Source organism: Phodopus roborovskii, unplaced genomic scaffold (genome assembly GCF_943737965.1).
Source record: "Phodopus roborovskii unplaced genomic scaffold, PHOROB, whole genome shotgun sequence".
In the NCBI taxonomy this organism is placed as follows: domain Eukaryota; kingdom Metazoa; phylum Chordata; class Mammalia; order Rodentia; family Cricetidae; genus Phodopus; species Phodopus roborovskii.
The window spans coordinates 1,238,960-1,265,983 of record NW_026126627.1 but is presented as its reverse complement, the minus strand read 5'-3'; the positions used below and the strand labels follow the sequence as shown (position 1 = coordinate 1,265,983).

Below are 27,024 nucleotides of genomic sequence, written 5' to 3'. Positions count from 1 at the left end.
AAGATAGGGACTCCTGTGGCCAGGGCTGGCCTTGAGGATGACCTTAGTGACCTGATCCTCCAGCCTCTGCCTCCTGAGTGCAGGGATCACAGGCATGCACTAAGCCAAGTTCATGCGGTGCTGGAGATCAAACTCTGCATTCTAGGCAAGCACTCTACCTTCTGATTGCCCAGACCCAGCCCTATCCATATCTGTGTGCAAAGCTGAGCCGTACGCCCTGGAGCAGACAGACAGTGTTGCCCAGAAGGCGCAGCTTTACACCCCAATCCTGGAAGTGGTTATACGTGAGCATACACAAAAGTTCACTGAGCTGGTGCCCAAAACTAACTTCTCTGTGTATGCATGCAGAACCTCTGTTTTTAAATATTTAAAAGCAAGTAACATGCTGAATGTAGTGATACCCACTTTTAGTCTCGGCACTCAGAAGCAGAGGCAAGTGGAGCTCTCTGAGTTCAACCAAGAAATTCCAGGCTAGCCAGGGCTCCATGGTGAGGCCATGTTACAAAAGAGACAAGACAAGAAAGGATAAACCAAGAGTTCCTTCCCTAAGTGTCCCTTGCTGAGGGGCAAGTCTATAGGGATGTATTCTGGGTGTGTGTCTGATACCTTTAACATTGACATGCTGAGTCATTAGACTCTCAGGAAACATAATGTGGCAGAATGGAAAAGGGGGACTTCAGAGGAAAGGATCGTTAAGGTCGGCAGCCATGAGCCCCTAGAGATTCTCGGTCCTCAGAGCAAGGGAAGGAAGCAGGTGGTGGCCTCGGGAGGTACAGGAGAGACGAAAACATCCTCGTTCAGCCAAGTCAGAGCTGTGGTCAGCAGCGTTCGGATATTTTTCATGGCAGGTGAAAGTGCTGCCTCTGCCCGTCACGGCTGGAACTGCCACCCACCAATCTGCCAATGGTTAATGGCTGCATTAACCGGCACAGCCCTGATAGAAGGCAATGAGTTGCCATGACTGCATCAGCAAAGACCCAGGTGGCATTTCTGAGCCACCCTGCTTAGTCAGTGCCTGTGAGTGCAGAGCCCACTCAGTAAAGGGGCACCCCAACCCTTGCAACCTTGCTCCATGGGGTACAGCTTAGCCCTATCCCTGACAGGCCCTCCATTCTAAAAGTTTGGCAGGTATGCTAGGGCACTTTGTAAACTCAGGCCTGGGAGCTGCACTGTCTCGGTAATGCTAAGGCTGCATGTGAACCCCAGCCTGCTTCCCAGCTCTATGTGGGGAGACACTGGAGAAGGGCTTGGTTGGGTGTCCTTCTAACTCTCTGGAGCAGGTTCTTTTTCTATTTCCTTCCACGGATGACGTTACTTGTGCCCTCAATCCTTTTGTGAAGGCAGACAAAAAAGCAGCCTGACCATTCCCCAAACACTGTCCCTCTTCTCTGTCCTCCTTGGTGGCAATACTCAAAATGGGAGGCCCCTGGGGATCCTGGCCCCTCCTATCTACTCTAGCACTGCCACATTAGGAGCAGGCAGGCTTCTCTTGATTTGTCTGTGTAACTACCCAGTGTGTAAGCGCAGGAGAACATGGGTCTCCAGTAACTTTCAAAACTGTGAAAGCCACAGCCAAGGGGGGCCTAGGGGACAACACTACATATAGATAGTATCCTGAAGCGGGTCTTGGGACTGAGAAGGGCATTCACTAAAGACTACAGAACTACGAGTAAAGTATGAACTTCAGTTAGCAAAAATATATATCAAATCTGTTTGCTCATTGCAAGAAACCTACTATGGCACTTACACTCATCTACATACATTTGATTACACTTTCATTTATTCGTGGGAGGGTATGCATGCCATAGCATGTTTGTAGAGAGCAGATGGCAATCAATAGGACCCATGTGATCCCAGGGATCAAACTTAGGTAATTAGCCTTGGCTACAAGCATCTTTACCAGCTGGGCTATCTCAGGGATTTCACTGAACCTAGAACTCACTGACTCAACTAGACTGGCTGGCTAGAAACACTTACAAATCTGTCTCCAGTGTATGTCAGTACACCCAGGGTTACATGGGTTCTGGGAATCCAAACTCAGGTCTACATACTTATGTAGTAAGAACTTTACAATCTGAGTCATGTCCCCTGCCCACAGCTCAGTGATTTTATGAAAATATCTTCACCCTTTACCTTCCCAGACAAAGCCATCACCTCCTCACTCCCTCTTTCTTTCTGTTGACAGAATATTCTCCTCGAGCCAGATCCCATGGTGAAAATGAAATGCATAAACTAAATGAACTAGGTGAGTCTGGGCCACCTGCAGTTTACCAAGGCGTAGCCAGAGTCATCTTTCCACACTCACCAAATGCATATGCCTCAGCTACCCTGTCCTCAATCCCTCTCTACTCAGTAAGTGGCTTGCTCTACCCATAGAGGTAAGTTATAGGGCCATCTAGATCCCAGCTCTGCTACTGACCAGTGAAGTGATCGTAGACAAGTCCCTTGAGCCAATCTATACTCCTAGTCTCTCAGAAGGACAGATGCACAGGGGGATCAGTGAGCCACTGAGTGAGTCCAAAGAGACAAACTATAAGCTGGCTATCGTTCCGTCCTCTGAAGAAAGGCTATGACAGTAAAGTCATGCCTGGTGCTGACAGCTGGGTGCTGATGGCAAACATACTCCACCAGGCCAATCAGTGAGGCTCCTGAAGGTCAGGGTCACCTTGAGATCCAGCAAGATGTGTGAAGTACCCTGGGATGCTGAACGGTGTCTGAACAGCAGAACACCACAGCCTCTGGTACAAACGCCGGGCCTGGAGAGTGACTATGGGCCAACTGAAGAGATTATAGCCAGGAGATGAGCAAGAAGGAAGGCAGGACAGCAGAGAGCATGCAGAGGTGAAGGGGGCTGTGGTGGTGAAGCCAAAGCCCCAACAACTATCATTTCTTGGCCCACACAGGCACAGCCTGGAACCATCCAATGCCCTAGACAGTGCTCATGGTTTCAGATACAAATTTCATGGATCCAAACTGGCTGAATTATAAGTGTGTAAGCATGGCCAAGTCACTTCACCTGCCAAGTCTCGGTGACTTCGTCTCTACACTGGAGGTTAGACTCAGCCTTTAGTACTGCCTTGAAGAGTGACTTCAATAACAGAGACAGTGGAGAAGAATCAGACCATCTGAATTTGTGTTCTAGCTCCATGCTGAGTGACTTCAGAGCAGTAGATTGGCCTCTCTGGGCTTCCATTTTCTCTGCTTTGTAAAATCAGAGTGCTAAGATACCCAACTTTGTAAAGACTAAATGAACTAGAACTCAGAGTGCATAATTTATACTCTCTTGTTTTACATTCGATGTAGTCCAGTGTGGGCAGAGCAGGTAACCAAAGCTGTGGACATCTGCATATTCCACATCTGCCTGGTGGGTGTTGCACCCCCCCCCTCTTCTCTGGCTGTTTAAGGGACACCAGAGAGCCAGAGAAATCATTCTTGTGGCGTCCTACCAACTTTCCCCTTCGGCTTCCCTCAACACCAGCAAAGACACTACCTCTCCCATACTTCTTGAATCTTTGCCGTGTGTTTGTTTACTTGCTTATGTTTTGAGACACCGCTCACATAGCCCAGTCTGGTCTCAAACTAGCTAGGTAGCTGAAGATGACCTTGAACTCCTGATCCTCTTACCTCTGCTCCCTAAACTCTAGGATTAGATGTGTGCCACAATTCCGGGTTTTATGCCGTGCTGCATCTTGAACCCTGCGCTTCATTCAAGCACTCTACAACTGAGCAACATCTTCAGACCATGAGTCAAAAGTACGGGTGCGTAGTATTTGCTCAGAACTGCCAGGCCCTTACACTTCTCGTGTACACCTGCCAAGCCTCACCTTAATAACTTTGTGGGCGAAGGACTATGGCTCTCCACTCATCTCAGATGAGGACCCTGAACTTCTCTTCAGCCTGGCTGGAATGGCTCCCAGGAATGGCGCTTCCAAATCCCATACCTGCTTGCAGCCTTCACAGAGGCCAGCGGCCAATAACTGGGCCAGGTGGGCAAGAGGCCAGGCTGGAAAGAAACCGGCCGTGCTCCATGTGATGCTGCAAGGGTGTCCAGACTCCTGCTGCATCCTGTCTGCTCCGGGCACAGAGACTGCCTGTGCCCCTAGCCCTCTTACACCACCGCAGTGTCTCAGAAGCCTAGGTAACCAGATCCCTGGGCGGGTGGAGCAGCGGGGCGTGTCACTATCACTGAGACACTGCTCAGGCCCCCAGTCCAGGCTTTGCAGTTGGGACACTCAGCTCAAGGCATGACGCAGAAGCTGGGCGAGTGGGGCAAGGTGCCTGCCGAAGCCACTGGGCTGTACCGGGCGATGCTGCTCAGGTCGGGTAAGTGGGAACCGCGCCACCACCGGGACCATCCTCTGCAGACCGCAGGGACCGGGTCCTTCCTTTCTTGGTGCCCGAGTTTCTTCCTTCCCATCATCTCAAAGCTTCGAGGTTTCTCCATCACTCCTTGCTCTGTCCTTCCTTTTCTTTTTTCTCATTTTTTTTTTCTTCCATCCATTGCCCTCATCCTGGGTGTGGAAACACAAGAGCATGCACGTACCTGGCAGTGTTCCCAAGAGCATGCAGCAGGCAGTCAGGGTGGAGGGTAGGTCTGACAGCAAAGCAGGAATCCCACGGAGAAAGAAAGTCCTGAGCCTTGGCCACCACGGTTGCCCATGATGAGGGAACAGCATGGGCCAGGCAGCTCAGAAAGCATTTGCTAAATGTGGGCGTACAAAAAACTGGGGAGGAGACATATGGAGACCTTTTGGATTTGGTGGATGAGGTTGGATGGCAGGTGTTCATCTCTAACGTTTTAGTTTGCTTACGTATGGATAAGCACTATTTTCTACTCGGGAAACTTTAAATGCCTTTTATTCAAATAATAAAATAAACGAATATATGACCAGCATAAAAATAATTTGGGAAAACATTGGGATCTAGGAAAGAGGGAGAAAATACCCTTGATGAGGGCTGAGGACGTTTCCTTCTGAAGCTGAACTCAGGGAGAGGGTTTGGGGAATGGTAAAAGTGATTCAAAAATATCAATGGATTTGGCTCTCTGGCCCTCTGCCTTCTGCAAGGAGGGGGTCTCAGCTAGGGTCCACCTGCAGACCCAGTCAGCAGGCCAGAGCATTTTGCTGTAGTGGCTCCGCCCGGGCCCACCTAGAGCTTGGGGATCAGTATTGCTGACCCCCATCCCCTCACCCCCACCCCAACCCCTCCCCTGCCTCCTGAGATATTGCAGCCTAGTTACTGGTTGTGAACATTTGAACAAGGGTTCCCTTAAGTCCCCAGACAATAACTGGCCAAGGTTTCAGAATCAATAGTGGCTTCCTGGGGGAGGGTCTCAACCCCACCCGCATAAAACCAGCAACCCCCAATCAAGAATCAGATTTCAAGTTCCCCGTTGAGGTGTCGGTTCTCCTAAAGCTGGCAGCAATGTCCCCTAACCCGAAAGACCTCGCGTTCTCTCTAGTTGCGAACTGCCTTTCTCAACTTTTGGTGCATCTACACAGCAGACAAGTCAGAACTCCTGGGTGCAACACACAAGCCAGGAAGGAGACAGAGGCCTCCCTGAGGACTGGTGCTTACTGGTAGAGTAAGCACCAGAAACATCAATGTTGTTTCATTCCACCTTCACAGCTCTGTAAGGACCCACTAACCATCCTCCTCAGAGGCAGAAAACACTTTCAAACTCACAGCTACCTCTCCAAAGTATGATTAGATCCGTGGTTCAAGACCTGTGGGTCTCCACCCATTTGGGGTTCCAAGGATCTTTTCACAGGGGCCACATATCAGATATTTACATTACAATTTATAACTAGCAAAATTACAGTTGTGAAGTAGCACTGAAATAATTTTATGGTTGGGGTCACCACAATATGAGAAAATGTATTAAAGGGCTGCAGCATTAGGGAGTTTGAGAATCACTGATTTAGACAAAGTATGACAATTGTTCCCATCTCTGCCATATAGTGATGCATGCATCCATAGATCAAGAGCGCAGAACTTACCCCATAATTCTACTAACTACAAACATGCACCAGTTACACTTAGGGATGTTGCCTTCTAGTTTACCTGTGCATTTGTTTCATAATGAATTTCCAGCTTTTTCACTTCAGTGGGAACTTTAATGCTGTTACATGAGGTATTGAGATAATAGCATCACTTAGGCAGGTGGCCCAGCTCTGGGGCTGAGCATTCCATGCCAATGTCCTCCATTCATCAGAAGAGCTGCCCAAGTTTAGAGATGAGGAAGGCATGTTGAAGGTCTCCTAGCTGTACAGCAGCAGTTGATCCAGGGTTGGTGCCTGGGTTGGCACAGATACTCATAGTCCCCTTACTGGAAGAACTCACTCTGTGATTTAACTCATGCTCAGTCATACCTGGTAAGCTATTGTCCCTCCATAAAAAGTCTTCCAGGCATGTATTACTTCTGCCCTGGGAAGGAAGGCTTCCTCAGCATCCTGAATAAGCGGGTACCACCCCAGGTCTGTACTCCTTCTTAGCCACCAGGGGGCAGTAAAACTTCCATTCCACTACTATTGCCAGAGAACATTACATTTAAAAAAAAAAAAAAAAAACTGAACCCTGGTGCAACTTGAACCCAACAAAGAAGAGTTTAATGCAAGTAGCTCCAAAGATAAAATGGATGTGATTGAAAAAAGAAAAAAAAAAACATTGTTTATCTGAATTAAATTCTTCTAGGAATGCTGCTTTCCTTCGTCTCCTCCCTCCCCCAGGCATCCATGGGCTTTCTGAAATCAAATGGCTTACTATGATCTGCCAATCACACACATACACACACATGGAAGGCAGGGGAAAGAGCGGGAACAAGAGAATATATCCTGGTTTGTCTCGCTGCAAGGAAAATAAAATAGGGGCAAGATCGCTCTTAGAGACCAAATTCACCGTGCCAATGGCAATGGGTTAAGAGCCAGCTTTTGGAGAAAGAACTCTTGGTTCTTGCTGCCCTGCCCCACTTCCTGTCTTCACGCTTCAAGTCCCTTCCCCGGGGTAAATGTTTCCCAGTTCAGACTTGGAAAGGCAGCTCTTCCCCGGTTTACAATCTCTCTGTAAGCCTCCTGACAAGCTGTACTCCCAGCAAGCTTCTCCGCCCCGCCCCGCCCCGCCCCCCTTCCCCACCCCGCCCCGTCCTTTCAGCAGAACGTGTTTGGAGTGGCCAGAGAGGTGGCCAGTTTGATCCTGGAACTATTTTGTGGGCTTCTTTGGAGACTGAGACTCCAAAACACAGGGTCAAGAAAGAAGTTTCAAGTTGCTATGGAAACTTCTCTGACATTTGTGGGCCAGTTTGAATTGCCTTCCGTGCTACTGATCTGAGGAAAACTAAGCTAACTAAAAGGAAAGCTGTTTGTGGAGGTTTTTCCTGCACTATAGCAAGAAATGCCCCCTCCCTCAGCGAGGTGCCTCTCATGGTCTTCAGTGCCTTTCCTCCCATGCTCCCAGGAGACTGGGGGAGGGGGCACGGCAGGGAGCTTGGCAGTCTCCTTTGGGCTCTACTGTGGGGATGGGTAAGCATTCTGCCCACTGCCTTCTGAAGCTCTTCCTTCAGAGCAGAGGAAAAGCAGAGAGCAGAGAGGCAGCAGCTCTATCTTGAACCCTGAAGATTTCTGGAACAATCTCCTGCTAGATTCATATTCAAGACAAATAAATATGACTCATACAGGATTCCAAACTGACTCTCAGGGCAGCTGCTTGGAAGAGATGGCTTCCCCCATACTTTGGCATCCTTACTGCTTTTCTCTGACAAATGCATCGATAGGTTTGCTCAATTTTAAGCCACAAACATTACAGAACAGTAACAAAAGACACGGGCTTATAACTGCATTGTATCAGACAGTAGTTCTTAAACTTTAATACAGAGGATTCCCCAAGGGGAGTATGCTAAATCCATATCCCTGGGCCAGGCAAGGACCTCAGTGATAGATCACATATCTAGCATTCCCAAGGTCCAACTTTTGAGTCACAGAAACACACACACACACACACACACACACACACACCACTTCCTTATCTAGGTCCCATCAAAAGTTCTGATACAGCAATCTATGAGCATGTCCCTAGCCTTCTCTTTTTCACATCCAGTGATACCTAGCAATGACAGTTGAGATTTATTCCCCAGGACTGACCTTTGCTGACAAGCTTGTTTACACAGAAATGGGTTCTCTATGTGTGTACTTTTTTCTTAAGGAAGGGGGGAGGTCATACTAGGTGTGGCTTCCCCCTATAGTTTGGGTCATCCTTTACAGGTTGATGTGCTGGTTGACTACACCCATCATAAGGTGTTGCGATATCTTCTATTGACGGCTGTGGTTTGAACAGTGGTGCCTCTGACTGCCCATCTCCTGGGCAGTGTTATGAGCGCTCACACAAGACAGATCAGTGCTTTGGATATCTTCAGGTCAGCTATAGTTTTTTGAGCATGATTTTAAATACAATGACACAATATCCAAGAAAATTATTGTAAAAGGAGAAAAAAATTTAACCTAGTTCATGGTCTCAGTGATTGCAATCATGGTCACCTGCTTCAATTTATTGCTTTTAAGATCATAACAAGCAGAAACATGATGGAAGACCACTGCTTACCTTATGATGTCCAGGGGTAGGGGACAGGGATAAGATGTACCCAAAGTCACCCCATCCCAGAGACCTACTTCCTTCTTCTAAGTAGTCCCCACCTTCTGACAGCCTATTCAACTGTGAATCTACCAGTGACTGATCTATTGATGAAGGTAAGGTCATCATGACCTAGTTGCCTCTCAACTGTACATCTGAAGAGTATGTCTTCAGCACTTTGGCTTTTGTTGGGGAATACTTCATGTCTAATCCATAGCAAGCATCTCAGTATTGGGACAGAAATCATGACAATAAGGGAAGTCACCTGCTGTTGAGCTGCCAACCTAGTGTGTGTGCATGCTGGGTCTGCACCAAGTTAAGCTGGGATAAAAGCCTTAGATGTCACTGCACAGAGAGTTCTGATCACACAGAGGAAATAACAGCTTCCCTGAGGCTTCTTGCCCAACTGTCTTTGGCCATCCCTCATCCAGAACTTTCTAGAGAAGGGAGTTAACAGTAGGAACAGTGGCTGATATAAGCAGAAGCTGTCACAGTCTTCCCTATGGCCTTTAGATCCTCAGTTATCAGAAGGCACTAGGGTTGGCTCTGATTGGGTCACTGAAATCCCTTAAGAAACACCCAGTTCCTTCTCTGGAGAATAAGATGAAAAGGGGGTAGCAATAATAGTTGACAAGTCTCCTGTGGGACAGACTGGCCTTGAACTGGCTATGTAGGTGAGAATGGTCTTGAACTGCTGATCTTTCTGCCTCTACCTCCCCAGTTCTGGGATCACAAGTATGAGCTACCACACCCAGTTTTAGTCAGTGCTGGAGACAGACCCTAAGACTTCCTGCATTCTAGGCGAGCATTTTACAACTGAACTACACCCCCAGTCCTTGACAAGACTTCTGTTGCCCTGTTTGACTAGGAGACCTGAGTGAAATGAAGCAGCCAGGGTGGGAAACTGGGGGAGGCTACCATTCCAGGAATTTCCAGAAAGGCAGAACTTGGGTGCAATAAACACAGAGGACTGCACATTGTTTCCAGAACACTGTCTCATGCCTGAGAATGTGCAACTCTTAAGTTTCTGTGGTTCAGAGCTCTTGGAATACCCTCCCACGCCTCCCTTTTCCAGGCCCTTCCACCATCTCCCTCCTTCCTGACTGCAGCCCTTCTGGTCGCCTTCCACCATTCCCAGCTCACTCTCACTTTAGAGCACTGACAGTAGCTGCCCTCACTCTGGAAACCTCTCCCACATAAACAATGGCCAATGTCTTGTAAGTCAGCCTCTGCCATGCCCACCCTTCCCAAGCTTTCCATCACTGTCCTTCCTTCACTCTGCCATGCATCACTGATTGATGTTTTCTTGTGTGCCTCCTTATCTGCATGCTCTCTCCGAGAGAGAGAGAGAGAGAGAGAGAGAGAGAGAGAGAGAGAGAGAGAGAGTGGATTCCCTAAGGACAGGGACAATATGTTTCCTTCCCATCATATGTCCACTTAGGTCATACCAGGAATGGAGTACTCAGTAGATGTTGGCTAAATGAACAGATCCTCTGACCAAAAAGAACCCAAAAGAACCCATGATGTGTGCCCTGGTCCTCACTCCTCCTGGATAAGCAAAGTTCATGAGAAAGTGAACTGGAATGAAGGCCTACTTCACTGACAGGTGCTGGCCTCCTCACTGGGGAGCACAAGATAATGCCCAAAACAGGGACCCGCCCAGGGCTCAAGCAGAAGCTACAGAGGTAAAGGGAAGGCCTCTGGTCTATGAGCACATGGATTTGCTCTGGGGTCATACCCATGTCCTCAGCTTTTATTTGCATACAGTCTCATTGTAGCCAGGGACAAATATGTATGTTGGGGCCCTTGGCACATGACAGTCCTCTCCATAGGATGCACTTGTGGATACCATCTCACTTTGGTTATCACCCAGGCACAGAAGCCAAAGCATGGAAAGAGTTGGGCTCAGATCAGGTCCACGTATAGACCCCATCAGCTGCCCTTCTGCCTATATGCCGTTGCTTCTTCTGTGACGTCCCAGGTATGAAGCTAAGTCTATGCATTTTGTTGCTTTGTTTTGGTTTTTTAGAGACTGGATTTCTCTGTTTAGTCTGGCTGTCGTGGGACTTGCTCTGCAGACCAGGCTGGCCTCAAACTCAGAGATCTGCCTGCCTTTGCCTCCCAAGTGCTGGGATTAAAGGTGTGCGCCTCCACCACCCAGTATGCATGGATTTTTCAAACCACTAACAAGTGTGTTCAATGTAGCTCAACTCATTTGTAAATGACAACTTCATGTCATCACATTACTTACACCAGTGCCTAGAAGATAGCCAAGAACTGACTCAAGGTACAGTTCTCTCCCTGCTACTGCCCCAAGAGCCATGTTTGAAAGAATTCCTTGCTGCAGCAGGAAGAGTGGTTTCCCGTTCCTTGAAGGAAGTGCTGGACTCTCCTCCCTTACAAAAAAAGGAAATTCCTCCACAGCAGCTAGAAGCTGCTCAGAACAAAGCTTGGCATGATTCTTACTCCTCACCAATCTGACAAAACAGGTATTTATTAGTGCCTCTCAATCAGGGTGGCTTGGACATGGTGTTCTGAGTCGTGGACATGGCCACTCACCAAGTGAAATAACAGTTTCTATAGCAACAGTTCCTTTTTATTGATATCAGAATAAACAGGAATGCAAAACTGCCTCCCATCTCAGGGAGTTTAATGCCCGCCCTTTGGGGGTGGCTGCCTCAGCCCTGGACCCACTTAGGGCTCCCTAGTCTGAGAACAGTTGCAAAGGAGCTCTCAGCCCAAACACTGCTCCAAGACTGGTCTGTTCTGCCTCACGCTGTCAGGCTGTGTTCTGGGAGAAGCTGGAGGCAAGGAGAGTGACCGGGGAGCACCAGAGCAAGCTGTCCTGGCAACTGAGCCTTGGAATTTAGGTACCTGGGCTCTGCCTCACTGGGGTGAATGATACAGGGTTATGAAGTGGGGGTGGGGGACAGGGATTGAATGGGCTCTCAGTTACAGCTCTGCAGCCTGGTTGATCTTTTGTTTCTAAATACTGAGAGGAATTGTATATCTGTTACAGCCTCTCCTAGATCCACTATTAAACAATAGGGGTGTGTAGGGTCACTAAATAATCAACAGATAGGCAAAAGTCTAGCTTCTATATGCAATGAGAAGAACACAGAACTTGGGTTTGGGCCTAGAACTCAGCTCAAGCTCTGGTTCCTTTATTCACTGGCTATCTAGGGAAATCAGATGACATCTCTGAGGCTTGGTGACTTGCTCCTAAGAAGAGGTCACCCACCTTCTCAGCTTGTTGGGAGTTCAAGGGATCCAGGGCTAGATGTGTAGCACAGTACTCAGCCTGTACTGTGAGTGCAGGGTAATGGTATTACCCACCTTGCTGATGAACTTGGCTTTAGCATCATGTGGTACAAGGCCAGTCTGAGACTAGAGAAATCAGGCCTTAGGGGATTGCATGTCACTATACGCTGCCATAAGGAGGATGGTTTCTAAATTTGAGGCTGTCCCTTGCACATAGGTTTCTAGGCGGCTTGGATCCTGGTGGCTCTTTTAGCTCAAAGGTTGGTAACTCCTGCTGTGACTTCTCCTGAGCCAGCTCTCAGGTGGAACGGGCTGGCATCACACCACAGGGACAGCAGTATGAGAGGTCTGCTCATGCTGGTTCCTGCTCAACAGCATAGCACAATCCCTAACGTTGCAGAGGACCTGGTATGGGCCACCCTTCAAGCCCGACACTTCTTCTCACTGCCCAGAAAGCCCCCAGGGGACTAAGACAAAGAGTTGAGGAAGCCAGTGTGGGGTCTCCTCGTCCAGATTGACAGGCAGCTTCAAGAAGGTTGGCCTGAGGTTGCAGGGAAACCTGGAAGTGTTGCCAGATATGTGCTTAGGTTACTAGCTAGTGAGTCCCAAACGCACAGCACCACAGGGGAGGAAAGGGTAAGGAGGGCATGTGGTAGCCAGCTTGTTGCTTTTCTGAATGTTTCTCCATCCCTTGCCAGCATTTCTCAAAGCCTCCCTTCTGTGTCTATTGATGCTGGACCTGGAAGGTTTAGAGGGACAGGGGGTGAAGGCTGCCAGGCCTGTGGCTTCAAGTGGCTGGCTGGTGTTTACATTTCTCACAGGCTGGTTCCCCGGCCTTAATGTTCTCAGCTATCAAAGGGGCTCAGCTGCTTCTCCCATTGGGTTTCTTGAGCACACAGAGAGAGCAAAGGTAAAAGTAAAGTAAATCTGTTCTATCAAGACAAAAACATGCCATTTCTGGGGGACAGGTCATGATAGAAAGAGAACTAGGTCACATAACATGTATCTTGGCATAATGGGCCTTGACCTCCTCAACTATGACACGAGTTGCCTTCAGAACAATCATGAGATACAGACCAAGTCTCATGCTTACTTCAAAACACACAGGACAGGAGGCAAAGGGCATTGTGCACACCGTATCATTTCACACTCCAGTGACTGGTCAGAGGTCAGAGAGTGTGAGCCAGAGGTCACACTAGCTAGCATTTCCTGTTACTATCTGTCTCCTTTACTTTAACCACTGGACACTTGACTGGACCCAGTGTCATTAGTTGTGTAGCTGATGCATAAGAAATACAATAAGAACATTGAAGACAGAAGGAAAGTAGACAGAAGGGACATTAAAACCACAGGCAAAGCTAAGGATGTAGCTCAGTTGGTCAAAGCCCTGAGACTGATCACTGGCATCTCATTAATGGGGCATGATGGCTACACCTATAATCTTAGCACTTGGGAGGAGGAAGCAGGACAATTGGGAATTCAAGGTCATCCTTGGCTGCATATCAAGGTTGAAGCCAACCTGGGATATATGAAATCCTGCCTTAAAGGGGGATAGGAGGTCCCACAGTGGTTCTCAGTATGAACTTGATCATGAAGCAAGAGGGTCGTTCTCCTCTGTCTGTGTCTTCGTTGCCCAGGAAGGGACCAGGGATTGGTGTCAAAGCTACTGTTCCAACCCAACTGTGCACACCCAGAACCTGGCTCAGACTCTAGGAAGCAGCTATGGGACCTCTTGGGTCACCAGCAGAACCTGGGGAGAACCAGAGGCCCCAGTCTCTCTTCTGCACTCCTATCTCCCCTGCTGCCCCCTTGCAAGAGGTCAGCCTCACCATCTGCCCTCTTAAAGACATGCAGGCCACTCATTTAGCTGACACTTCTGGCTGCAGAGCCTTATGCCCAGCAGGAACTCCTCAGTCTTCTAACACTGCGATTCTCCAGAGGAGACCTAAGAACTGTGCCCTCAACCAGACATGCCTGCAGTGACTGGCAACCAAGGTCAGCTGGAGCAAAGAGGCCTGAATGTCTTCCCTCCCTCTCTCCCTTCCTCCCTCCCTCCCTCCTTTCCTCTCTCTCTCCCTCTAATGACTTAACTACTGTCTCCTTTTTTAAGAAAATAAGAGACCTCAGTCCAAGGCTAGGAATTGGATGTATCATGACTAATAATGTGGCCACACTGCAATCCTAGGCTACTATTCCTGGTTGAATCAATGGGAGTTGAGAGGTCAACTCACAAGCTCTTTGCTGTCTTTGGAAGCCCTGGGAACCAGCATGAAGCCTTCAAAAGCTTTCAACTCAGAGCTAGCCATTAGCCAAGAGCCTTGTGAGCATCATCAGCTTCCTGCACAGAAATCTGCAGTGCTTGGGGACAGATGTGAATGGCAGATACTTCCATGTCTCCTTTAAGGATATTAGCCATATAGCTCGTCCTTCACTCCAGCCCTTCCTCTCCCCTGCAACCTTGTTTTCTTTCAGAGCTGACCCGTCTGATGTTCACTTGGCCATAGCTACATCCCCAATGGTGCTCAGAGGGAGTCCTGAAGGTGTCCCACCTGACCTTCAGGATAATCAAGATTTTCTTCTGTTTTGAAATTATAAGTGCCTTGTCAAATACCAAGAGTAGAGGAGTCCTATCAGCAACAGGGCTGCCACTGTAATGAGCCAGGTTGTGACCACACAGATCCAAGGCCTCCGGTGAACAGTATACTCCATAAGAGGACCTACAAAAGTTTCCCACAGAGAAGCCTCATCTGTCAAATTAAAAGGCCAGAAGCCTCACAGTACAGTTCTTAAACCCTAAGGACTCCCATGAGCCCTTCCTCCCTCATTCTGTACACACACACACACACACACACACACACACACACACACACACACACACACACACACACACAACACAAACACACACACACCTCTATTGGAATTAAGGACTCCCATGAGCCCTTCCTCATTCTGTACACACACACACACACACACACCCCTACCTCTATTGGAATTCAGCACTTTACAGAGGCAAAGGCAGCTTCCCCAGCTCCCTTTTAGAGATCGCTGCCTCATTACACACCATAGATTTCATTTAAAAAGAGTGGAGGGTCCAGAGAGATCCTTAAGCCAGAGCTGGCCACTGATGGACCTGGGGTATGAGGTGACCCCATCTGTGAGGCCCAGTACAAAATGAAAGGCTACTCTCCAACATGTATGAGGTATTTCAAGACAATGACAAGGGAAGATTAAGCCAGACAAGGCTTGTCTTCCCAGAGTGACTCTGGAAACCAAGACTGAGGGGGAAGCTTGGGAGTAAAGGTGGACAGTCAGGCCAAGCCAGTTTCTCTGGAATGTAATGGGAGAGTAACAAACAAACAGAAGCAGCACATTGAAAGTGAAGGAAATAAAAATTCCTAAAGCCTGTTGACCATTTCCCCTGCATGGCAGCCAGCATGACCTTTTAGAAATCCAATCTGCCTCGCCCTTTCCCGGACCTGAAGCCAGCTGTCCACCCTCATTTTGAACACTCCACCATCAGATCCTGCCACTAAGGGCACACTGTGCCTTTGTGTTCCCAGAACAGACCCAGCTTGTTCAAGGTGTGGGAGCCAGACAGCTGGGTCCCAGGCCTGGAGCAGCTTCCCCTTCACTGGAAATGCTCAGCTGAGCCCCACCTCTACACAGAGGCCCTCCCTGGTGCCTGGAGGTAACTGGTCCCATTTGTCATCTTTAGAGCAGTTGCTTAGCTCCCTACTATGTACCTTATGCGACCACAATACTTGGCAAATAAATGACAGGAATGCAAGCATCTGCAGAATGTATGGTGTGCATTATTCTGTACTTTCTCAAGGACCCATCCAATTGTGCAAGGCTCTCAGTTCTGTGTATTTGTTTTGTGTTCCACCATACAACTGAATTCCCCTCACCTATACTAAGTGTATAGATTTTCTTTCTTTCTTTCTTTCTTTTTCTTTTCTTTTTTGAGACATGATTTCTCTGTGTAACAGTTATAGCTGTCCTGGAACTCTCTCTACAGACCAGGCTGGCCTCAAACTCACAGCAATCCACCTGCCTCTGCCTCTGCCTCCTAAGAGCTGGGATTAAAGCTGTGTGCCACAACTGCCTGGCTATAATTATGTCTTTTTTTAAATATTATTAAATGTTATAATATCTTTTATATAATGTATAAATTATGTAATTGAATTAAGACATTCTGGTACACTGGCTGGCAGAAGACATGAGCCCATCAACTAAAAAATTATGCCCCCTGGTGGGCAGGGAGGGTGGTGGTAGTGTTCTAAACTTCCCTTTAGAAGTAACTAGAGGTGCTGGGGTGTGGCTCAGATGGTAGAGTACTTGTCTGGCACAATGAGATCCTGTGTTTGATTCCTAGCATTGCTTAAAACCTGGCAAGGTGGCACAGGCTCGAACCAGTGGGTAACAAGTCCTAGGTCATTCTTGGCTATAGCATAATTTTGAGATCAGCCTGAGCTACATGAGATCCTATTTCAAAAGCAAATAAATAACTAGGGTGCGTCATGACTATTTTTTAAGAACCAAAAAATTAGAATATAAGCTGAAAAAATTGCCTTATCAGAAAGATAGAGAAAGTAAATAATTATTATTCCAAAGATGTTTCCAAGCCAGGCATGGTGGTACAAACCTTTTTTTCCCAGTACTGGGGAGGCAGAGGCAGGTGGATCTCTGTGAGTTGGAGATCAGCCTGGTCTCTAGAACAGCCAGGGCTATGCAGAGAAACCCTGTCTTAAAAAAAAAAAAAAAAAGATTCTGAAAATGCTAATTCAATTAAAAAAACAAAACAAAAACAGAGGTATAGGACATGCACAGGTCCAAGCTAGATGGGGTCCCAGTACTGAGAGGGGAATTGGACACAAGCTCTCATCCCTAATGAAAAAGCTATTTCCAATTGACAACTGCTTGCAAAAAGAAATTTGGAGTCTCACTGGGTATATAAACCACGTTTAATGGAGGCGCCACACTCAGGACTAGAAGGCCATCAGAAAATGAATTCAGTAGTATTTCTGTAGACTTTTTGCCTCATACCAATTGCTTTATTTGTACACTTTTCATAACTTACTGGTCTTTTGCTTGTATATAGTGGTTTCTGATTTTGTATTTTTATGAGTTTTGTTTTGTGTGAGTGTGTGGGGGGGTATTTCTTGTGCTTTTTTGTTGTTGTTTTTATTCATATTTTTTTTAATGTGCCCATTTGTTTTTTTGAAGAGATGAGGATTCCCCACAGATGTCGTGGAGGGAAACAAACCATATAAAGGGATGAGAATGAATCCCTGTGCAGAGTGACTTGGTCAACATGAGTCACACCTAGGACAGTCCAATGCCAGGTGGTTCATTGTCAGCATATTTAAAACAGTACCATTTGGAAAAAGGTTTCTGGGGACCAATTCACCCAATCATTCCCATTTCAGGCACATGATAAAGTTTAAGGCGTGGCTACATAAGATACTCCTTTACAGGGTATATTTGGTCATGAGGGTGGGCTCTTGGCTAATAGATCTAGAATCTAATGTGGTCTAATAGAGGTCAGCAGGACATAAAGTACATGTGATGTCTCACCTAAGGATGAGTGACCGTCTGGGAGGAAAGAGTCTGGGATAATCATTCTGGGGATTTGGGTGAGACCTGCCTCTACAGTAGAGGGTGGGTGAGGTCTGCCTCTACAGCACAGGGTGGGTGAGGTCTTCCTCTACAGCAGAGGGTGGGTGAGGTCTGCCTCTACAGCAGAGGGTGGGTGAGGTCTGTCTCTACAGCACAGGGTGGGTGAGGTCTGCCTCTACAGCACAGGGTGGATGAGCTCTGCCTCTACAGCAGAGGGTGGGTGAGATCTGTCTCTACAGTAGAAGGTGGGTGAGGTCTGTCTCTACAACACAGGGTGGATGAGCTCTGCCTCTACAGCACAGGGTGGGTGAGGTCTGCCTCTACAGTAGAAGGTGGATGAGGTCTGCCTCTACAGCATAGGGTGAGTGAGGTCTGCCTCTACAGCACAGGGTGAGTGAGGTCTGCCTCTACAGCAGAGGGTGGATGAGGTCTGTCTCTACAGTAGAAGGTGGATGAGGTCTGTCTCTACAGTAGAAGGTGGGTGAGGTCTGCCTCTACAGCAGAGGGTGGGTGAGGTCTGTCTCTACAGTAGAAGGTGGATGAGGTCTGTCTCTACAGTAGAAGGTGGGTGAGGTCTGCCTCTACAGCAGAGGGTGGGTGAGGTCTGTCTCTACAGTAGAAGGTGGATGAGGTCTGTCTCTACAGTAGAAAGTGGGTGAGGTCTGCCTCTACAGCACAGGGTGGGTGAGCTCTGCCCCCATAGATAGCATAAGAGGTTCACCAGGTCCTTAACAAAACCCATTCCCAGCCTTCTGGATGGAATGCAGATAACTGATTTTTCCTCCTCCATTGAGGAGACACTCTGTGTGATTAACATTCCTGGTTCTCTTAGTGCATCTCTGTGAGCACAAGGGCCTCTGTGCCCTCAACAAAAGCTAGAGAAAGAACACATGGAATTGGGTGGATGGGGAGGTGGGGAGGAGATGGGGAAGGGGAAACTGACCAGAATAGAGTGTATGAAAAAAGTATTTTGAATTTTAAAAAAGCAGATATTTCTACACAATGACACCTCACCTGGCTACCAGAATACCTTCAGATGATTAATACTTTTCTGTTGCTGGGATTGGAGGCAGAAGTACAAATTCAAGGTTATCTTCAACTATACAAATTCAAGGCCAGTCTAAGCTGAGAGAGGGACAGAGACAGAGAGATTGAGAGACTGTGGAATCTCAGTGCATGAGGTGGAGGCAATGCTACCTCCATTGCTACAGGGAAACCAACTTAGGGGTAAGGATCCCCAAGCCCAAAGCCTCATAAGTTTCATCACCAATAGCATTGTTAGTGCCCACCGCACATTAGACCAGGCTTTGCTCTGCCCTCTCACAGAAGTTAGGTGTGCTGACGAATGCTGTCTGACGCTGATTGTACTTCAGAGTGGAGGCAGGAGGGCTACAAGGTCTCACCGGCTGGGCTTCAGAGAAAGACCTGTCTCAGAAAAGGGGGTGAAGGTGCATTTTGAAAGCTAGGCTGAGGGATGCAGAACTTTCATCTAACATTCACCGTAATTACTCTAAACCGCTAACAGCCAGGCAGCCGCTGTCCCCTTATGACTTGTTTTTTAAAGAACGTTTCTGTCCTCCCCTCCCCTCTCCTCTCCCCTCCCCTCCCCTCCCCTCCCCTCCCCTCTCTCCTCTCCCCTTCCCTCTCCTCTCCTCTCCCCTCTCCTCTCCCCTCTCCTCTCCCCTCCCCTCTCCTCCTGTCCTCTCCTCCTCTCCTCTCACTAAAGCATTTCAAGAACAGACAGGTGTCTGTGGCAGAGAAGTCTTTCTACCTAGATCTGAAGTACACTGACAAAGTTTCAGTACTCTGGTAGAAGTGGGACGAAGAGCAGTCACACATGAGCTTGGCAGATAAGATGACTACCATCCCTTTGTAACAGGGACACAGCAGCCCCTGCATTTCACACACTTCTCTCTGGTGTGGAAAATGGGGAAAGGTGCACCCCTACCAGGGCCTTGGGAACTATGGCTAGCGAGTGTGGCAATAAGGGATACTGTTTTGTTTTTACCATGGCATTTATCTAAATTGTCAACAGCTACACACACACACACACACACACACACTTTATACCTTTTTCTCTTCTAGTACAAGCTTGTTGAAAAGCAGAGACTCAAACATAATCCCTTTTGTTTGAGGAATTTTTTTTTTCTCTGCCAGTGTCTTAGTCAGGGTTACTATTTCTGTGATGAAACACCATGGCCTAAAACAACTTGGGGAGAAAAGGGTTTATTTGCCTGCCCCTTCCACAGCACTGTTTATTACCAAAGAAAGTCAGAACAGGAGCGCAAACAAGGCAGGAACCTGGAGACAGGAGCAGCTGCAGAGGCCATGGAGGGGACTGCTTACTGGCTTGTTCCCATGGCTTGCTTGCCTGCTTTATTTTTGTTTGTTTGTTTGTTTATTTTTTGTTTTTTGAGACAGGGTTTCTCTGTAGCTTTGGAGCCTGTCCTAGAACTCACTCTGTAGACCAGGCTGGCCTCGAACTCACAAGAGATCTGCCTGCCTTTGCCTCCCGAGTGCTGGAACAGCCTGCTTTCTGGGTTTTTGTTTTGTTTTTTGTTATTTTGTCTGTTTGTTTTGTTTTGTGATGGATGAAAGGGTTCATTTGGTTACAGTCCAGTCCAGCCCATCAGTTCATGGATGTCAAATGCAGGCCTCAAGCAGCTAGTCACATGACACCCACAGACGTGAATATGCTCAGTGCTGCCGCTGCTTGCTTGATGTTTCCGCTCAGCTAGCTTTCTTCACTCTCAAAGAGTTCAGGGTCCAGCTCAAGAAATGGTGTCACCCATATTCGAGTTGGAGCTTCACACTTCTTTTCTCAACCAAGGCAATCTCCTACAGACATGCCCACAGGCCAACCTGATCTAGACAGTTCCCCAATGGTGGCTCTCTTCTAGGTCATGGCAAGCTGACAATCAAAACCACCCAGGACAATGAGTACATGTCAATACCTGTAGCTGACAGCAGAATTATACCATTTAATCTCAGCGTTCCCATGTCTGTACTTTCCATCTCTGGCATAGGAACCCCCAGCCTGCTTTCTTCTAGCACCCAGAACCACCAGCCCAGGGATGGCCCCACCCACCATGGACTAGGACCTCCCACACCAATCATATGTCCTACAGGCTTGCCTACAACTAGATCTTATGGAGACATTTTCTCAATCGAGGTTTTCCCCTCTCATATTACTCTAGCTTGTGTCAGGTTAACATAAAACTGTCCGGCACAGCCAGTGAGAACCCATGTATGTGCTCTTTGAGATATATATATATATATATATATATATATATATATATATATATATATATCAAAGATGTGCATGTGTACACATGCATGTGGGGGCCAAAGGTCATCCTTGGATGCCATTCCTCAGACTGTGCCTTGTCTCTTGAAACAGGGTCTCTCACTGGGACACGGAGCTCACTCATTAGGATACACAGGCTAGCCAATGAGCTCCAGAGGTCCACCTGTCTCTGCCTCAGGGTGCTGGAGCTCCAAGCACGCAGCATCATGCCACACTTTTTCCACAGTCACTGGGAATCTAACCCGGGTCCTTACGCTTGCATAGCAAACATTTTCCAAAATGAATCATCTCTCCAGTCCCATGACAGCCCATATTTTGAGCCTTGGTGTCATGTTACTTCTGTACCCCACACATTTTACAAGCATCATCTCCAATAGTCACAGCAACCATTTAATATAGGTGTTTCCCACAACAGAGAGGCAGAAAGCAAGATTCAGATGGCCAGATTGCTTACCCAAGTTGCTTAGAAGCCAAGATCCATTTGAGAGAATCCCCACTAAGCTGTGCCCCCCAAGGAGTGGGTAGGACTGTGGACAACCTTAAAGTAACTTCATTGCCCATCACTACAGCCTCAATGTACTCGGAGATCCAGAGGGAGAGAGCAGACATCGGGGGACTAATGGCTCGGCCAGAGTATAGAGAGTGGAATCCAGAGCTCATCAAACCCAAGAAGCTGCTGAACCCTGTGAAGGCCTCCCGAAGCCACCAAGAGCTACACCGAGAGCTGCTAATGAACCACAGAAGGTAAATGGCACCCAGCTTCCTGGCCCAGCGATACCTACCCTGCACACAGACCTGCTGTGCTTTAGAAATGTTCCCTAGGGAGGATGCCCTGGCCATTGTCTGGAGTCCCACAGGGTCACCAGAAAAAAACCTGTGAGACCCTGAACGCCACATCCTCTCTCCCAGCCACTTGTTGCATGCTTGGATTCCACAGATGCAACATACTTACTCAACACCTATTGCATGCAAGGCATGTAAGGCGCCATGTCCTCAGCTAGGATACAAAAAAAAAGGAGGCCAAGTTCCTGCCCTCCCAGAGGACAAAGAAAGAATACCAGGCAAGACAGTGTGTGCCTTGATGGAGGCTCTAGAGGAGTATGGGGCTGTCTAAATGAATTCGTGGAAGAGATGATTCCTGAATGATCTAAAGCGGGGACAGGAGCCTCCCTGGTGGGAGATAGGTTGTGTCAGCAGACAGTATTAGAGAGCACACAGATGTTGCTGAGGTATCAGGCCGTGATGGTTCCTTCACAGCCTATCGGGCAAGAGGATAGCTGTGAAGCAGAAGAGCCAAGGGGAATCTGGGGAGTGGCATGCCTGCAATCAGCAATCTCAGGTGGTTGAGGAGCCACTATGAGGATTCTGCTCCTGTGGCCCAGGCTGAAGGTGGTGGTACTGCCTTCATGGTGCCCTCTGTTGGCCAGTTGTATTGGAGCTGGTTGTGATTTCCAGCCCTTACACTCTGGGCTGTTTGTGTGTTTGTTTTCATGTAACATTGTAACATTATGATGTTCTAAGTTGTTTGTTGTAGTGTTCATTCATTAAAGTATCAAAAACAGCACCACAATGAAAAACAGCTTCAAACAAACTGAAATATTTGCAATATAAATAAATTATATTAAAATCACATATACAATATAAATATTAATGTATACATGTGCCGTAGTCTACAAGAAAAAACACAAAATAAGAATTAAATTCTAGAAACATTTTAAAGACCATTGCACATGACTGATAATCAAGGAAACATGAAAACCAGACATTGTCTCTTGCCTTCTTGGATATAAACAGATGTCCTTGCAAGGAAATTAACTCCCAAGAGATTTCCAGAGAGCCCAGCCCAGCATTTCCATCTTCAGATGCTCTCAGAAAATATAAAGCAACCACATGTCACTTTGTCTCTGTGGCCTGAGCTGAAATTCTCCTGTTGTAGCTGCAACCGGCCTAGGTGTTCTGCAGGCAGTGGCTCTTTGCCTTTTTCTATAGCATGGGACAGTGAGGGCACACACACCCACCCCCGCCCACCCCAGTGTTGCCCAAGCACTGTAGGAGATAATGGCGGGTTGGTGTCCCTGCAAACTGCCTGCCCAGACTGGGAAGGTGGGAAAGGGAATCTCCTAATAGCTCCTGCCTCCCCAGGGGCCTCGGTGTGGACAGCAAGCCTGAGCTGCAGCGGGTCCTGGAGCACCGACGCCGAAATCAGCTGATCAAGAAGAAGGAGGAGGAGCTGGAGGCTAAGCGGCTTCAGTGTCCTTTCAAGCAGGAGTTGCTGAGAAGACAGCAGAGATTGAATCAGGTGGGTAGGAGAGAGCAACTCCAGCCTAAGCCTCCTCCAAAGCCCCAAAGGAAGGTAGCCATGCTGCTAGAAATCTCCCTGTGGCCTGCTGTGTGACTCTAGCAATGGATGGCTTCACTTCTCTGACCCTACTTTCCTGTGAGATCCACAACCAGCAAGTTAGATCTGATATGAGAGCAGAGGCCATTTCCATTTTAGAGCTGGGGGCGGGGTCTGAGGCCAGAGGAATAAACAATTTGAACCAGGCATCCCAAGGAGAACCTGGTCTCTTACTCTGTCCCCGAGTGGGGACATTTTCAGGTTCTTGTGTCCTGGGAGAATTGGCCAGGACATGCATAGTGGCAGAGATGAAGTTCATTAAGGAAGAGGAAACCACTCACGAATGGACTAGAAAGTTGCAACAGGTCCAGGGCTCAAAACCCCAGGTTGCAAGCAGCCTGACTCTTAAGAGGTCATTTACACATCACCCCACCCCTTTGCCCATATTCAGAGATGGTGGTGTTAGTGTTCAGGCATCTGTACAGGCTTGTCCTTGGGGTTCTGACAGAATACGCCCTCAGCTGCAGCCACTAAGAGCACCACCTGTGCATATTCACCATGTTCCCTTTTAAAAGGGCCCTGCCCACCTCCCATCATTCTCTCTCTTTCTCCCCCTTTCTCTGTCTGTTCCCCTCTCTCCTTCTCGCCTTCTCTCCCCCTCCCTTCGTCCCTCTTTCCCTCCTCCCCTCCCTCCCCCTTCTTTCCTCTTTCCTCTGTCCCCAGAGGCTGGTCTCCCCCAGCCCCTTTCCCCTTTTTATGACCCCTTTCCTTAATTAAAAAAGAAAGAAAGAAAAAGAAAAAGACTCTGCTTGAACCCTGTTGCATGGTGTCTTTCTCTCCAGTGATGCTTTTCTTAATTACAACAGATGGGATTTCCTCATGCATACTGTTTTGATGTTTCCTGGAGTGAGGGTAGGGTTTTGTTTTGTTTTGTTTTGTTTTGTTTTGTTTTATGATAATCCTGATGACTCTCAAGCATCTACTCCCCTGATACACCCTACCACCACCACCACTTTGGGATGGTTTGCAAAACCCACCCCAGGGTTCTTCTACTTTCCCACTGACAGGACCTTTGGTCCAACACCATGACTTTTGAAAATAGGAGCCCCCCCCCCCACAGCCCTGCCAAATTCACAGGTGTGTCTCTCCTCCAGCTGGAAAACCCACCACAGAGAGAAGAGGACCAGGCTCCTGAGTTCATCAGAGTCCGGGAAAACCTACGCAGAACCTCCGCGGAGGAGAGAGCACTGTGATGTTCCCTCCATTCAGCTCCTGCCACTCACTCCCACAGACCTTCTCCGGCCCTCCTGAACCAGAAGGCCCTGGCACGTGGTGATGCCAGCAAGGCAGACCTGAGAGGCAGCTGGCTATCTTTGGGAAGCTGGGACACCCCCTGCCTGGCACCCCTGGTGGACTTGTTCTGTGCACCTAGCCTTCCCAGTGCTAAGAGGAAGCCTCTACCAGGAAAGACCTAACTGAGGTGCCCTCCCTGATCCAACCCACTGCGTAAGCTTCCCTAGAAGAAGTGGGAAGGAGGGCCAGTGTCCCTACATTCTGCCTTAGCTTCCCAGCAGGCCCCTGCTTTGGGAGCCGCCCAGCTCCTGAGCAAAGGGGACCTGTCTGAGGCAAGAAAGGACATGGGAGGTCACAGCAGGCTGTGGCCAGGTGGGAAGGGTCCTAACCGAGGCAGCTTCAGGCCTTGTGCACTTGCCTCATGCTTTGGCTTTTTTGCTCCTGCCCCCCCCCCCTTAAATTGCTAACCACACCTCACCTCATTGCTCGGCTTCCAGCTTAGAACAGCACATTGCCAACTTTACATACATACAAATCAGAGTCCTGAAAACAGTCCTGCAAGGGGTTTGTCTCACACACTCCCCAGGGAAGCCCAGGACATTGGTTTGAGTAGACAGCTAGGCTGAAACACCCAAGAGTGGTATGTTTTAGAAATATCCAACTCTCTGGGCTCCCTGGCCTGGAGGTTCCCAGTGCCATCTCTAAAGCCTCTAAAATTCTTCACTATCCATAGCTCCTCACCACCACCACACACACACACAGAAACCCTTGGCCTGGAAAGCCCCAACCTAACAAGTCCAAATAGTCTTGTGATTGTAACTGCCAGTCTTCACTCTTTACTGGTGTAACCACAATACAATTCCATCCAATAGAGAGAAGAGAAAAAAAAAATCTTAGCTTTTTGGAAAACAAATACAGGATTCCCAATCAGCTCTGGAAAGACAGATGGTAGTTTGAAGATCCCACTGTGATGAAATGTCGTCTTAAGGTCAACATTGTCTACTACAGTCATCTGAACACTGGCCCCCCAATCTGGATCATCCCCTCTTCTTCCTCATAAGCCCCTTCCTGTGTGAATCTTTTGCTCCTGCACCACTTTGAAGATCTACAGAAAGGGCTGAATCCTTCCCCCTGAACAATGAAACCATGCCTCAGCTTTCAGGCCCTTTGTGGGGGTTGGGGATGGGGGCAGCATTGCCACAGAAACGAAGATTTCCCTGTGGGTGTGCTGGGTGCTCTGGCTCCAGGAAATGATGGTGGGACGAGAGCAGGGTGTGGGTGTGACAACGAATGGAGAGTCTAAGTGCATGGTACCAGCGGGGATGTGTAAATAGACTCTCTCTCTCTTCCATATGCATGTGTGTGCACGTGCATGTGTGTATGTTCCAGCTCTAAAGGTCTAAAGGCAGTGACCCTGTCTTAGGTATCTATTGGCAAGGTATTATGCTGAAAATGTGTGTTTCCTAAATAAAGATAGTGCTAAGGGCTGGGCGTTGGTGGTGCACACCTTTAATCCCAGCACTCAGGAGGCAGAGGCAGGTGGATCTAAGTGTGTTAAAGACCAGTCTGGTCTACAAGAGCTAGTTCCAGGACAGCCTCCAAAGCCACAGAGAAACGCTGTTTTGAAAAACCAGAGGGGGTTAAAAAAAAAAAAAAAAAAAAAAAAAAAAAAAAAAAGATAGTGCTGAGGGTCTGAGGGTTGCCGAATGTGTGCTATTCTGACATTCCTGGAGGAAATGGAAAGTCACAAAGATGACATCCCCAAAGCACAAGGGACAGGCAGGTCCTCCAGGAGAACCTGGAGGCACCTTGATGTTGTGCCAATCTGTTAGACCCAACTCCATCTTTCTCACCACCTCCTACTAGAGACTGTAGATATAACTTCTCGCTCTCAGTCCCCTCTGCAGGGTTGGGTTACCATGTGACCAGGCATGGACAAAGAAACTGAAGTGGAAGTCTCAGAAGCTTCTAGAAAATCCTATGCTTTGCTGAAAGCCTCCCTCTGTCCCTTCTTCCTGCTTGACTAGGGATATGATGCCTGCAACATTAGCAACCATGTTCTCCTAAGGAAAAGGTCAAGAGATACATAAACCCTGTGATCATTTGACCAAGCAAGTGCCAACAGCTCTCCATCTCCAAACTCCTTCTAAATAAAAATAAATTCCTGTTTGTTTAAGCTACTGTAAGTCTGTTACTCACATTTCCTAACTGACACTGTCTAGTTAGGGTTTCAGTTGCTATGAATAGACACTGTGACTATGGCAACTCATAAGGAAAACATTTAATTGGGGTGGCTTACAGCTTACAGTTTCAGAGGTTTGGCTCATTATCATGATGGGGATCATGGCAGCATGCAGGCAGACATGGTACTGGAGTAGTAGCTGAGAATCCTATATCTTACAGGTAACAGAAAGCCAACTGAAACACTGGGCGGTATTCTGAGCATAGGAAACCTTAAAGCCCACCCCCACAGTGACACATTTCTTCCAAAAGGCCTTAGACATGCCAAGAAAGCCACACCTCCTAATAGTGCCACTGCCTATGGAGATTGCATTCAAACTACCACAAACACAAGGCTAACAGC

At 48.0% G+C, this 27,024-nt stretch overlaps 1 protein-coding gene across 2 annotated transcripts in view; it reads left to right on the top strand.

Annotated features, from left to right (window-relative positions):
* The window catches only part of Fam107a (family with sequence similarity 107 member A), a 243,880-nt gene extending 219,124 nt beyond the window's left edge, over positions 1-24,756 (top strand). Inside the window, exons 1-4 of one of the 2 annotated variants that reach the window (XM_051206688.1) lie at positions 11,063-11,111; positions 21,379-21,553; positions 22,952-23,108; positions 24,302-24,756. In XM_051206688.1, the coding sequence (XP_051062645.1) occupies positions 11,078-11,111; positions 21,379-21,553; positions 22,952-23,108; positions 24,302-24,400 (465 nt within the window). In that variant the 5' untranslated portion in view covers positions 11,063-11,077 and the 3' untranslated portion in view covers positions 24,401-24,756. Of the gene's footprint in view, positions 1-11,062; positions 11,112-21,378; positions 21,554-22,951; positions 23,109-24,301 lie in introns of those variants that run through there. The other variant, XM_051206689.1, reaches the window with a different exon arrangement.
* Positions 24,757-27,024: the final 2,268 nt, after the last annotated feature.